The following is a 14,368-nucleotide window of genomic DNA, read 5'->3' as shown; positions in this document are numbered from 1 at the left end:
GATGACTTCCTGGGATCAGAGCCAGCTTCCTCTTGCTATTACTCCAGCCACTGGTCTGCACACTTTTTTTTCTTCCTGTTTTTCTAACTTCCCCTCCTGTGACAGGGGAGATGAATGTTAGAGAAACAAAAGTCCAGAATGCTAAGGCTGCCACTCTCACTTCCTTTTGACCCTTGCCCGGCACTGTTTTGAATACAGTAATTGCTACGGGGCACAGAGTTGGGGAGAGAAGACACAGGTGCCTCCGAGACTGCCCGTCAGGTAGTTACAGCGTGGAGAGCGCGTCATGCTTTCACAGGGCCACTGCTGGGCACTGAGAATGCCGGGATGATGTCTCCCTGGCGCCTGGCTGGGACGCTGATACCAGCCATGGCCTTCCTCTCCTGCCTGCGGCCCGAGAGCTGGGATCCCTGCGTGGAGGTACGTGGCTGGGGTGGACACATCTCGTGTTAGCTTTGCTTTGCTTCTGAAAAACTGCTTCTTGCCGGGAACTTCCCACTCTGCTCCCTGGTTAGTTTCTTCTACTAAAAGGAGTCGATTTACCTTAGAGACCCAAGAAACTACAGGGGCTAAATAATCAACTGTTACAGGGCACTAAAAGGGAGTGAATGTAAAGTCCCAAGAAACTACAGGAGCCCAGTAACAATTACCAATTGTTACAGGGCCCTAAAAGGGAGTGGATGGGACCATGTCCCATGCAGGATTCTGAAAGCTCTAGGTCTTAAGTTTAAGATCATTCTTTAACCACTTCTTGGCTGTGGGAACTTGAGCAAGTTATTAAACCTCTCTGAGGCTATTTTTCAATAGAATTGTATAGAATTACACTAACATCTACTTCAATAGAGAGCTATAAGAAGCCTGCTTTGGTGTTATTCCTTTCTGCTGGTGGTTTGTACACTCAGCTTCTAGGAGTCATTCTGCCTCTTTCAATTGCAGGGAGAAGATGACATTTTTGTCCTCAATAGAAAGAAATTTCAAGGCAGATTTCAGATTTCTGGATTCAGTCATAAAGTTCTGTTCAAAGGATGAAAAATGATAAAAGAGCATGGAAGAGAGGAAAAAGAAAAAGAGAGAGGGGTGTAAAATGTTAGCAAATCAGTGGTGAAACTCCATTCTTTGTGAAATGACCAATGGGCTGGTTAATAGTCCCATTCAAGATGGGTCTTCTGCTTTTCCCCTGCATGGACTTCACAGTTGCTTTGGAAGCCTGCAGCAGAACTGAATAGCCAGTAGAGTGTTCTGGGATTTAGGGTGCAGCAGAGAAACTCTAGAGAAGCAAAGCCAGCCAGAGTCCTGAAGTTGAGAACATGCGGGAAAATAGCAAACTTTAATATGTAACAAGGATCTAATTCATCATCTCAAAGACCCCCTTCCCCCATTCACTGCCCACAGCCCTTGCTCTCCTCTGTATTGTCGGGCTAATGCAGGCAGATCTCCCATTCAGCGTCACCCTGGGATAAAAACACAGCCACTCACGGCTCCTTTCTCTTTCCATGTGCTATATTCTTTGAGTCACCAAAGCCTGTCCCTCCCTGCCCAGATGCTCTGTGCCACCCTAGCGCAGGCCCTCAGCTTCTCTGGCCTTGACTCTTTGGTAGTGACTGGTTTCTATCACTAGATATAGCGATAGTGACTCCCTAGACCCCCTCCTTCAACCATACTGTACATTTTGGTTTATTGTTTATTTGTCTTTTGTTTTACTTCTGTGGATATTGGCGCTAACAAATTATTCTCCTCCTTAAAAACTTTCAGTAACTCTCCATGTTGTTTGAAGAGTTTCCCATCGCAGGACATTTGCACTAGCTATTTCTTCTAACTGGAGTGCTTTTGCTTGGTTCAGGGCCGTCCAGTGGCAATATCATGTGAGCCATATATGTGATTTTTAATTTTCTAGTGGACAGATTTAAAAAGTTAAAAAAAAGCATAAAACAGAAACAAAAACAAAAAAAGAAAACACGTGACACTAATTTTAATGACATTTTTATTTAACCCAATATATTAAAAATATTATTTCAACAGGTAATAAATTGTAAAATATTAATAAGACATTCCACTTCTTGATACTTAGTCTTTGAAATATAGTGCAATTTTACATTTACAACATACCTCAGATGTTTATACTATCCATATTTCTGGTGCACAATAGCCACGTGTAGCTAGTGGCTATATTGGACAATGCAGAACTAGATATTTTCATGGCTTAATCCCTGACTTCATTCAGATCTCTGTTGAAATGTAACTTTCTTGGGGAAGTCTTCCCTGGTATCTCCATTTAATGGAGCCCATATTTGCCTCTAGTCCCTTATGATATTTTATTTTTCTCCATATCACATCATTATATATTTTTGTTTGGTGTTTATCATCTGTCTTCTTCTTTGAAATAGAACCTATAAGAGAGGGGAGGGTTATTGCTGATTGTATTTATTACTATATTTCTAGTGCTCAATGCATAGTAGATGATCAATTGCTATTTGCTAAATAACTGAAAGAATTGACACAGGACACATTTGTGTGTGAGGCCCTCCTCTTCTGGCTCTGACTTCTTCCTCTGACTTAGGCTGTGCCACTCCCCCACCTATCAGCCAATCTGAATTAGTTTTCCACCCCTTCCTTGCTCACACTCTTCTCTACTTATGAAATGTCCTTCTTCCTCTTTCCATGTATCCAAATCTTACCCATTATTTAAGACCCACTTTGGAATCTTTTCTCTCTAGAACCTTCTATGAACTCTGCATCCAGAATTCATCTCTACTGTCTCTGAACCAAAGAACATGTTTCCAAGCCCGTTTTATGGCACTGTTAGTATTGTGTTCCTGTCCTAACTCTTACTGTAGACTGGGAGCTCTACAGTAGCTAGTAGAAAAGGCCTACAGTTTGAACTTAAACAGACCTCCATTTGCTCGGTTATTCAATCGTTTATTCTACAAATATTTATTGAGCACCAGCTGTTTGACAGACATCATTCCAAGTGCTGGAGGTATAGCAGAGAACAAGAGCATCAAAGCTTACAATGTAGTACGGGAGATGAACAACAAATATGGAACTATATATACAATAACAATATTATGTAGGTCAACTACATCTTTTAACGGAAATATGACCATGGCATGGTTTGTAAGACTCCCATGTGGGGTACCATTTAAGCACATGGGTGAATGAAGTACAGGACTGTCACTTATGACCTGTTTGACTTTAGGCATATTGCTTCATCTCCTTGAGCTTCCGTTTTCAATATGTTTGCAAGGTTTATTTGAAAATTAAATCAAAGTATATAACATATAATAAATATGCCAGTGTATGGTAGGGTATTAACTATAGCTGATAATGATAATAATAAATGTTAAAGTTTATTGATCATTTACACTGTAATAAACTTGGAGATAAGCTCTCTTAATACCTTATCTATTTAATCCTTTTAAACAAAATCAGATTAGCTAGTTTAGGCAAAGGATTTTACTAGAAGGCATCAGAGAATTCAGAAATTGAATGGGGGGGCTGGAGAATAAGGCTTTGAAAGAGTTTGGGAAAATAGGATGGAAATTAGCATAGGAGCCAGGACATCTAAAACACTCAACTGTATTTTCTAGACTCCACTACTGGAATCCATGCATTCCAAATATTTTCCTCATTTCTGCATTTCTTTTGCTCAAGGTCAATGGGCCAAGAAACAAAATGCAATTGGGGAAGGTTAGGCTCTGTCTAGGGGAGGCTGGACACCTTGACAGTCAGTCTTTCCAAGGCTATAAACAATGTGTGGGGGGGAGTAAAGAGAATGAAATTGAATACTTTTATTACCTGTATTTTACATATGATAAAATGCCCAAATCACATGGAAGAGCTGGAATGAAACTCAGAGCTTGTGTACTCAAGAGCCTCAGCCCTTCACCACTCTATTGTCTCTTACTAAACATTGCTAACATTATAGTAGCGGTTAGAACATTGAGTACAGAGTAGATGCTCTTTCCTTCCTATTCTTGGGGGTGGTATTGAATAACTATAAAGTGAGTGGATACATGAATGAATACATGAATGGATGGATGAAAGAAGGTTGACTGGTCCTTGTGCTTGTATTTGAGCACCACATCCCATCTTCAGTCCCCAGCATCTGGTCTAGCAGAGTGGGGGTTGGAAAGGTAGTTGTTGAGGTGCAAGCAGTAAGACCCTGCCTTTAATATGCGATCATTCATTGCAGGTGGTTCCTAACATCACTTACCAGTGCATGGAGATGAATCTCTACAAAATACCCAATAATATCCCCTCATCAGCCAAGAACCTGGACCTGAGTTTTAACCCCCTGAGGCATTTAGGCAACCATAGCTTCTCCAAGTTCCCAAACCTGCAAGTGCTGGATTTATCCAGGTAATGAGTGAGCTTTTGCATACTGCACAAGTAGGTTATTCATTATTCTATTACCTCATTCTTGGGCCAGAAGCTCTGTTTGGTGGAAACTTATCTTGACTCACTGATTCATTTATTCAGAGTCCTGACATATAATGTAAACTTGGGCAAGATACCTCTTTTTTCCAGGTCTCAGTTTCCCCATCTGTGAAATGGGAAGTCACCGAGATGGTTTCTGAGGACAATTCTACTCTTGGATATTCTTAATTCATTAATTTAAACCCTTTCATCAGCAGATATTTATTGAATACTTGCTACATTTTGTACTATCTGATAGGAAACAAGAGCACAGCAATATATAACATACTGTCTGTGCTATTAAGGAAGACATATGCACTTTTGAAAGTGCTAATATGTGAAAGTTCTGGGCATGATGCTGGGCACATAGTAAACATTCAATAAATGTTATCAGATTCTGATTTTTAAAATTTTGACCTGAGATAAGGGTAGTAATATATGACAGTAGGTGGTAAACTAGGTGCAAACTAGAGGCAACAAATTGTGTTGTTCAGAAGAGGAGACTTCTCTGTGCTGGGTGGTTAAGAAACATTTCATAAAGTGAGTGGGATTCAAATAGTGCTTGGATTATTGAAAGTGGAATAGAGAATAGGGAGTTAGGAAGGGACAAGGAACCAAAGAGGACAATGGCAAGATCAAAGAGAATCATTTGCGCTGGGCAGGGAACAGTGACTGAAATTGTATTTACTGATGCAGGGAAGTACATTATGCATTGGGATAGGTGAAGTTATTATTATTTTTGGTGGAACTGAATCCTAAAAGGGTTTTCACATCAGGGACTTTATTGTTAAAAATGTACAAGAGAGTGGATCATATTCTCTGTAATCATTTATGAAAAGTGCAGAAGCATTTCATATAGGGCTTTACTACAGACACTTTTGATAAAAACTAAGAGTATAGTAGGAAAATTCTCCTTTGAGCAGGCATTTCTGCAGACGAGTGAGCACCTGAAGATTTACACTCTAACTTGGATATTGATAGATAATAATAAATATTTCTGACAAAGGTGTAAATTTTCTCTCCTGACTTAAAAAGAGGAACAGGGCACCTTGAAGGTAGTTGTGCAAAGCAAGGAACCCTCCTGGTGTCAGAAGACTTGACAGAGGTCTTCCTCCAATACTTTATTACCATGTGACTTGAGGCAGGTCACTTCATCTCTCTGGTTCTCAGTTCTCTTTTCTGTGGAAGTTTTCATACTTACCCCACAGGGTTAAATGTGATAATGAATGCAAACATGCTATGTATATTGAATACATCATATGTGTGCACAATATTATCATAGCCTTTCTGTAACTTCTAAGTTTCAATTTTGTGAGTGAGAATTTTGTCAAGAACTGTATGGAGGTAGATGCAATAAGCCCACCCCTGACTTTTAAACAAAAGTAGCTTCTCATCAATGTCTCTTATAATTCATTTTCAATCCTCTATTTATAGTCTTGGAGGAACTTTCCTTGGAGGCCTTAAATGTGTGCTTAGAGAGAGGCCAGCTCACTTCTGGTTAGCAGGCATGAGATTCTGAATTAAAGCAAGACAAACAATAGCACAGCAGAAATCATTTGTCTTTTCATAGAAATCATTTGTCTTTTCATAATGCCTCACATTTTCAGGTACACTAACTCAACTAGTCCTCTGAGAATGCTTTGTGATAGACTAGACTGCCTGTTTTTCCTATAGAAATCTATTTATCATTTCATAGATAAGGAAACAGAGGCTTGGAGAGGTTAATGTGATTTAGCTACATTTACCTAGCTTGTTGGCATCAGATCAGAAGTTTGAGTTCACAGGTCCTGCCTCAAAGTTAAATGTTCTCTTTATTTTAGTACTTTAGTATTTAGTACTATTGCTCTAAAATGATAATCCCCTTGTGATGAGAGAGACACAGGTAGTGTGTCTCTAGTCTTGTCTAATGCATAGAGCAAGGCACTTCATAGATAATGAAATCATATGATTGAACAGAACTTGAGAAATAATCAAGATCAGCTGCCTCATTTAGAAACATGATAAGTGAGATTTAGAGAGGAAAAAACTTTTTCATGGTAACGCAGTAAGAGAGGATGGTAGGAACACAGAACCCAACTGTCTTGCCCCCTTTTCTGGTGTCCTTCCTACTGCAGCAAGTGCCCACTTTCTAACTATCGGTACGTAACAAAAGCTTGGAACAAAATGTTTTTATTACCTGAGACCCTTCTGAAGGGGAGAAGGCAAGTGGGGAACTCTGTGAATGTAATTCAGGTTGGATTAGGAAACGGCTCATTTGCAAATCATAACAGGCATGCATCTGCAATGCTAGCAAGAGTTTATCTTTGTTTTGCTGCGTATTGACTCATGAGAATACTGTCTCTAAGATCACCTCTACGAATATTGTGTAGCATAGTTTCCCATTTCTCTTGGGATAAAATTCAAAATCCCTTTTTTTGGCTTGTAAGCCTCTACTTTTTATTTCCTTTGTCAACAACCCCATCTCATATTCCTCCACTTCCCTGTCTCTACTCCAGCCATGTTGGCTATTTCTTGTGGTTCCTCAATGCATCATGGTTGCCTCCTACACTGGGACTTTTGTATCTACTGTTCACCTCCCCTCCTTTTCTTGTTAACTCCTACTTGTTTTTCAGATTTCAATTTAAATGTTCTTGCAGAAACCATCTTTGATCCCTCTAGATGCAAACTCCCATAGCATACTTTCCTTTCACAACACTCATTCATATCACCTGTTACTAACATGTATCTGTGATAATTACATCTTTCAATCACTATCTTATATCCAGAAGTTTTCATAAACTTGTGTATCTGCAATGCTCATTTGTATTCTTTTATATATTTGAAATAGGCATATGCCAGTCATTAATCGTGCCTATCAACTAACAATTATTGGTATGAATCACATGTATAATGACAATTACGTGTAGCAGGAGTTTATAAACTTAGTCCAAGGCTATTATGTGCCCTGATTATTACTCTTTAACTGTTTTACTCCTGTTGGGTGCACTGTGTCTGTTCAGCATGTATGCCTAGTGTGATTACAAGAGCTTATCGTTGTGGCCAACATATTGATACTGAATTTGTGGGGACTTCTTTTATGCTCAGACTATCATATGCCTTGCCTGATCTCTTTGCCTATGCACGATCATATGACATGTCACAAGAACGGGATAAGTTAAAGTGTTATTCCATTTGGGGGTTTTATTCAGCAGAAGTATTATATAATCTGTATCTCTTTTCACTGTAGGTGTGAAATTCAGATGATTGAAGATGATGCATATCAGGGCCTACACCACCTGTCCACCTTGATATTGACAGGGAACCCTATCAAGAGAATCGCCCTGGGAGCCTTTTTGGGACTGTCAAGTTTACAGAAGCTGGTGGCTGTAGAGACAAACCTGGCTTCTCTAGAGGACTTCCCCATCAGACATCTTAAAACTTTAAAAGAGCTTAATGTGGCTCATAATGTTATTCATTCCTTCAAGTTGCCTGAATATTTTTCTAACCTTCCCAACCTGGAGCAATTGGACCTTTCTAACAACCAGATCCGGAATATTTATCATGAAGATTTGCAGATTCTGCAACAAATGCCCCTACCCCAACTCTCTCTAGACCTATCCCTGAACCCTATAGAACTTATACAACCAGGTGCCTTCAAGGAGATTAGGCTCCATCAACTGACTTTAAGAAATAATTTTAATAGTACGGATGTAATGAAAACATCTATTCGAGGCCTGGCTGGTTTAAAAATCCATCGGCTGATTATGGGAGAATTTAGAAATGAGAGGAACATGGGCGAGTTTGACAACTCTGTGCTGGAGGGACTGTGTAATTTGACCATTGAAGAATTTCAGATAGTATACTTGGATGAAGTCTTGACAGATGTTGCTGGCTTATTTAGTTGCTTGGCAAATATTTCTGCAGTTTCTCTGGTGAGTGTGCAAATCAGCAGTTTAGTAGGCCTTCCTAAAGATTTCAAGTGGCAAGACTTAGAATTAGTTAACTGTAGATTTTATCAATTTCCCACACTGGAACTCTTCTCTCTCAAAAGGTTTATTTTCAATGCTAACAGAGGTAGTAACAATTTTGTAGAGGTTAAGCTGCCAAGCCTTGAGTTTCTAGATCTCAGTAGAAATGGCTTGAGTTTCAAGGGTTGCTGTTCTCACAGAGATGTGGGGACATCCAGACTAAAATATTTAGATCTGAGCTACAATGATGTTATTACCATGAGTTCAAACTTTCCAGGTTTGGAACGATTGGAGCATCTGGATTTCCAGCATTCCACATTGAAAAGTATCAGTGAATTTCCAGTATTCATATTACTTAATAAACTCCTATACCTTGACATTTCTTATACTAGCACTCAAGTTGTCTTCCACGGCATCTTTAATGGCTTGATCAGCCTCCAAGTCTTGAAAATGGCTGGCAATTCTTTCCAGCGCAACGTCTTTCCAAATATCCTAACAACACTGACTAACTTGACCTACGTCGACCTCTCTATGTGTCAACTACAACAGGTGTCCTGGGGAGCATTTGACTCACTCCTTAAACTTCAGGTACTAAATATAAGTCACAACAAGCTCCTGACATTGGATATGCTTCATTATAAACATCTCCACTCTCTCCAGATCCTGGATGTCAGTTTCAATGGTATAGAGGCCTCTGAGAGCCAAGAACTACCTCAGTTTCCAAGTAGTCTAGCCCTCTTAAATCTTACCCAGAATAATTTCGCTTGTACTTGTGAATATCAGAGTTTCCTTCAGTGGGTCAAGGACCAAAGGCAGTTTTTGGTGGAAGCTGAACAAATGGTATGTGCAACACCTGAACGTATGAGGGGCACGCCTGTGCTGAGTTTTAGTAACACTACCTGTCAGATGAGCAAGACCATCATTAGCGCCTCAGTTCTGAGTGTTCTTGTGGTAGCTCTGGTAATAGTTCTGTTCTATAAGTTCTATTTCCACCTGATGCTTCTTGCGGGCTGCAAAAAGTACAGTGGAGGAGAAAACACCTATGATGCTTTTGTTATCTACTCTAGTCAGGATGAGGACTGGGTGAGGAATGAGCTGGTAAAGAACCTGGAAGAGGGAGTACCTCCCTTTCATCTCTGCCTTCACTATAGAGACTTTATCCCCGGTGTGGCCATCGCTGCCAACATCATCCAGGAAGGTTTCCACAAAAGCCGGAAGGTTATTGTCGTGGTGTCTCAGCACTTCATCCAGAGTCGCTGGTGTATCTTTGAGTATGAGATTGCCCAGACGTGGCAGTTTTTGAGCAGTCGTTCTGGCATCATCTTCATCGTCCTGCAGAAGATAGAAAAGTCCCTGCTCCGGCAGCAGGTGGAGCTGTATCGCCTTCTCAGCAGGAACACCTACCTGGAGTGGGAGGACAGTGTCCTGGGGCGGCACATCTTCTGGAGACGTCTCAGAAAAGCCCTGCTGGATGGCAAATCATGGAATCCAGAAGAAACTGCAGATGCAGAGAACAGCCAACCTGAAGCAACAACTTCCACCTGAGAAGAAACTCCTGGGGTACTTTCTTGCCCAATGGGGCCCAACACTTATTCAGTTAACAAGTATTTATTAAAACACTGCAACGTACCAGGCATTGTGCTAACAGTAGGTGATTTGGTGGTGCAGAAGATACACAGACTTTAATCCCACAGAACTTACAATGCAAGGGAATAAATACTGTGCTGAAATATAGAACTATCCAGAGAGGTGTTTTCACCAACTCAGCCAAGGAATCTATGGGAGGGAAAGTCAATTCAATTGTTACTCCATCAAATCAAATTAGAACTAAGAGAGTGTGTCTCAGTGAGACAAGAAAGGGACATTGTTTTCCTCCTGAGCCTTTTGATTGAAAATCACCTCATGCATTAAGTTTTAGCCACCTTAAAACCGTTCTGGTAGTTTCAACTGAACTGGGTGTTTGTTCGCTTTTCATTTGTTGAATGCAATTTACATTCTATTTGTTGATACAGAAACCCCTGACTTGGGATCTCCCTTCCACCTTAAGGACTAACTAATTCTTAAGGAAACCTTACAAATGCATACTCAAACATACAAACATCCTGGTCATTCTTTAGCATGTTCTATTTACTAAACAATAATCCCTGATAGATGTATGTCTTTATAAATAGCATGTTCTATTTACTAAACAATAATCCCTGATAGATATATGTCTTTATAAATCTTGTTTTCATTTTTTATGTCATCTCTATAAACCCACATCATAAAGCAGGCTAGACACATGCTGGAAATATCCATATTTAGTCACTCTTTTTCAAGCAAGTATATAAACTACACTGTCACTTTATGTCACTTAATGTCACTCAAAAGTTTTCACCTCCTAAGCTTTGGCTGCCATGGAAGCAGCATTAAAATAATTTGGATGAAAGTGGCATGTTTTTAAATAGGGGGAGAGAAGTCTAACTTCATGGTTTCATAAGGAGCAGCTCTGATTTGAGGCACAGGGAGGGAGGAGGTGACATTAGGAAGTTACCTTTTCTTGATGATCCCAGAGCCGTATGGGCTAATGTAGCTGAATGACCACATGAGATGAGTTGAGCAAAGGTTTCTTCTCAGAATTAGTGTTTGAGGGAAAGTTTAATCCCTTCAGGGAGACACATAGGACTGAGCTCCCTCCTCCACCATCTCCCACTGCCAGGAGAGCTGCTTGTGAAATGGTTCAGGTAGGGCGTGCGTGTCACTGCTTCCTGTTGGCCATCACTCCTTGACCACAAAGTTGTTAGCTTTGAGGAAATGAGGTAGCTGGGGTTCATTGCGGTCATAGTCAAGGGGAGTTCTCAGAAAAGCACACACATCTAGCTTCTCAATGCATTTATTACCTGTGTGACTTTGGGTTTGAGTTAGTTTCAGAGTATGCTTGAGAATGTGTGTTTGGTAATGGCCATGCTCTGCGTGAGTGTACTGATGCTCATATTTGAGCATGTGTGCTGCAAATCTGTTTTAGTTCAAGCAGATACACAAGATTCCAAGGGGGAAAATAAGAATACAGCTGTGTGTTTCCTTTATACAAGGTTGCCCCTGGCCACCTTCCTACCAATCCCCCTTTTCAGATGGAGAATTCTGAAAATTGCTGGTGAGGTGGACAAGAACGAAAGAAATTATATGGACCGAAACAGGAGGGGAAGAAGGAAACTAGTCAGGGCTATGATGATCTCCTTGGAAATGTTTGAAGCCTCTGGATTAAGGAGAGACAAAGGGTGAAGTGGAGACAAACTAATACAAATTAAAATGCCTTAAATTTTTATAATACCCACACAATTAAAGCCACATTTGAATTTCCCATTAACCAAGTGAGGTAGGCAGGTCAAGAATTACTATCCTCATTTTACTGATGTGAAACCTGAAATCCAATGAAGTAAATTTACTGTCATTAGGCCACAGAGAGATTGAGTGGCAGGGCCTGAGCCTGGGCCTCTGGCCCACTTGGGGCATTTACTTTCCACTACACTTCATTGCTTCTTGCTTAAAGTTGGCAAAACGAGAAGTGAAATCCTTGCAGTTCTCTGCATGGTTGACACTAGTCAAGGGTTTCTCACTGAAATCATGAATAATCAGGCAAATACATATGCATAGATATATTATATGTACTGAATAATTTATTTATTCCATAAGAACTTGAGAGTGCTTCAATAAAATATACATGCACAATAGGGTTAATGAGTTAGAAGTAGAAAATCTGGACAAAGAACGAAAATGGGAAAGAAAGATACTAAGAGTAAGCTTTAGCACCGTTTTTCTAGTCCCAAACTCCTAGAGACTCCTTGGTGTTTTGGACAGTGTGGATTCTGGAGAAAGTAAAAAAGATTAACCATTTTCAAGCTGGGTGCCTTGGGCTCTCCCCCTCTGAGAGTCTAGTTAACTCAAATGTAAAACTCGGGTAAGAATATTTCTTTGTAAGGTTGTTTTAAGGGTTGAACATAGTGTATGTTCCATGAGAGGGGCAGAGTGTTCTTATGGGGGAGTGCCCTCTGGGACTTTATAAAGAGGGCATAGGGAGAAGAACTGGGGATCTCCTGGACTACTGTGTTTTGGCACTTGCTATGTTTTCCCAGCCTGTGGTGCAATAGGGGTGACTATAGCTCAAGTGGGGCAGTTTCTGTTTGACTCACCCTCCACCCACAGGATTGTGAGATTTTCAGCTTCCTTCTGGCCTCTGTAACACTTCTAGAAACTGCAAGTAGGTTTCTGGGGGGTTCTGTGTGCAGTTACAGGAGTCCTCCTTAGATTGGCTGTGAGATTGGAGAGGGCATAGGACACGTCCCTCTGCCCTCCTGCTTCCCCAGCCTGAGCACCATGCCCAGCACAAGGAAGACAGCTGTTTATTTGAAGAACTGATGAATAAGCAAAGCTCCAACTCTATAGGTGATGTGCCTCCAAGGAAAGGTCCCCAGGTCCCACAGCATGGTTCAGGAGGCCCCATGCAGCCTCTGGCACTCCGGATTTTCATGGCTATCTCCTGTTCCTGTCACTGCCTACATGGACGCTCTCAGCCACTCTCTCCTCTTATTCCTGAGCCCCAAGTGTTCCATAAGTGACTTTGCTGAGGGCAGGTAAGGACTGCCCTTATGATAGCTACCTTTTGTGGCTAGATCCTATTCTAAGGCTTTATCTCATAGATCTTCCTTAAATTCTCACACCATGTTTATGAGATGGGTACTAGTAATATCAGAAATAGCACAGATTTGGAAACTGAGGCTCTGAGATTTTAAAGAACCTTTCCAAAGTCACACATGTAATAAATGCAGAGCTTGGATTTAAACATGACTTCCCTGACACTGAAAGCTCATTGCTCTTAAACCCTATGCTTGATGGTTTTCCTAATGCCTTCCTCCCATTTCTTATAGAAAGTTGAATGCTACTGCTCTTTATTTTTGCTTTATCTTTAGTATGGTCAGGGCTCAAAACTAGAAGCCAGATATAAGAGTTGAACCACAGGATGTTCATTAAGTGGAAGGAGGAGCTGTGTTAGAGACCTCATTCCTCTGATAGTGATGGGCAAAGCCTATCCCATTTTAACTCTCTTTCCCAAGGTGGTAAATTCTTTTCCAAGGGGCTCCTGGACCTCTCACACAAATAGGCCCACAGTGGGTCCATCCAATGGCCTCCCCAACAGACCCACATGTCTCTGTATTTATAGGAATTGCCCAGCATCCCTCACTTGGGGATCCCTACTGCCACATGGACTTAAATAAGGCTGTTTGTTGCAATGACTTCATTAAATGTCAATAATATGTCATTGGAAATCAACTCCATGAGGAGGTTAAGCTGATGTAGTCTGAGTACATAGACTTCAGTGATGTCCATTGACACGGGATTTAAGTTGCACTGTCATGAGAAGAAGCAGGACAGCATGTCCCTTGTATTGAATTTCCCACTGGATCCATTATTCTCCATCATTTAGCTTGGCTAAATGAGAAGAACCAAATAACTGAGAGTTTGAAACTCAGGGTGTCAGCCTAGTACCTAGAATGCTAATAAACTATTTCGCTGATTGAAGAAAAATACAGACGCTTTGAAAATCAGGGATGGCAGAAAATTTTGAGTTCTTTTTTTCCTCATATGGAATGTTCTAGCAGCTGTCATTAAATATAGGCGGTGCAAGAAAGAAAAAGGCCACAGGGCCTTTCTTTAAGTTAGGTACTAGTTTAGCAGATGCATACAGAAGACTTAGGTTTGCCACTTCTTCACCATAAAATTTGGGGCAAATTACTTAATCTTTCTAATTTCAGTTTGGTTGCTGAGTAGTGAGGGTAATTCTCTCCTATGCTATGGGGTTATTAAAAAGATAGAAGCAGAGAGACACTGCAGGGCTCTGGATTTTCCTGCTTGAGGAGGCTGCCTGAAGAGCAGGAAAGATACTGAGCCTAGTGTAAAGTTGACAAAGGGGCTTGGAAGCCTGAAAATTTCCAAGGCAGGAGGCCCACACTCAGAGTCAAACTCAGGGA

At 40.8% G+C, this 14,368-nt stretch overlaps 1 protein-coding gene across 2 annotated transcripts; it reads left to right on the top strand.

Annotated features, from left to right (window-relative positions):
* The first annotated feature begins 89 nt into the window (after positions 1 to 89).
* Positions 90 to 13,945, top strand: TLR4 (toll like receptor 4). 2 transcript variants are annotated; one of them, XM_037797711.1, is made up of 3 exons: positions 90 to 420; positions 4,193 to 4,359; positions 7,643 to 13,945. In XM_037797711.1, the coding sequence occupies exons 1-3, from the start codon at positions 328 to 330 to the stop codon at positions 9,906 to 9,908; spliced, it is 2,526 nt and encodes an 841-aa protein (XP_037653639.1). In that variant the 5' UTR covers positions 90 to 327; the 3' UTR covers positions 9,909 to 13,945. The 2 variants fall into 2 exon arrangements, with proteins under 2 accessions (XP_037653639.1, XP_037653640.1); XM_037797712.1 differs by lacking the exon at positions 4,193 to 4,359.
* Positions 13,946 to 14,368: the final 423 nt, after the last annotated feature.

The sequence above is a fragment of the Choloepus didactylus genome, chromosome 10 (assembly GCF_015220235.1).
Source record: "Choloepus didactylus isolate mChoDid1 chromosome 10, mChoDid1.pri, whole genome shotgun sequence".
Classification (NCBI taxonomy): Eukaryota; Metazoa; Chordata; class Mammalia; order Pilosa; family Megalonychidae; genus Choloepus; species Choloepus didactylus.
The sequence above is the reverse complement of the archived record's forward strand: the minus strand, read 5'-3'. Positions and strand labels throughout refer to the sequence as shown.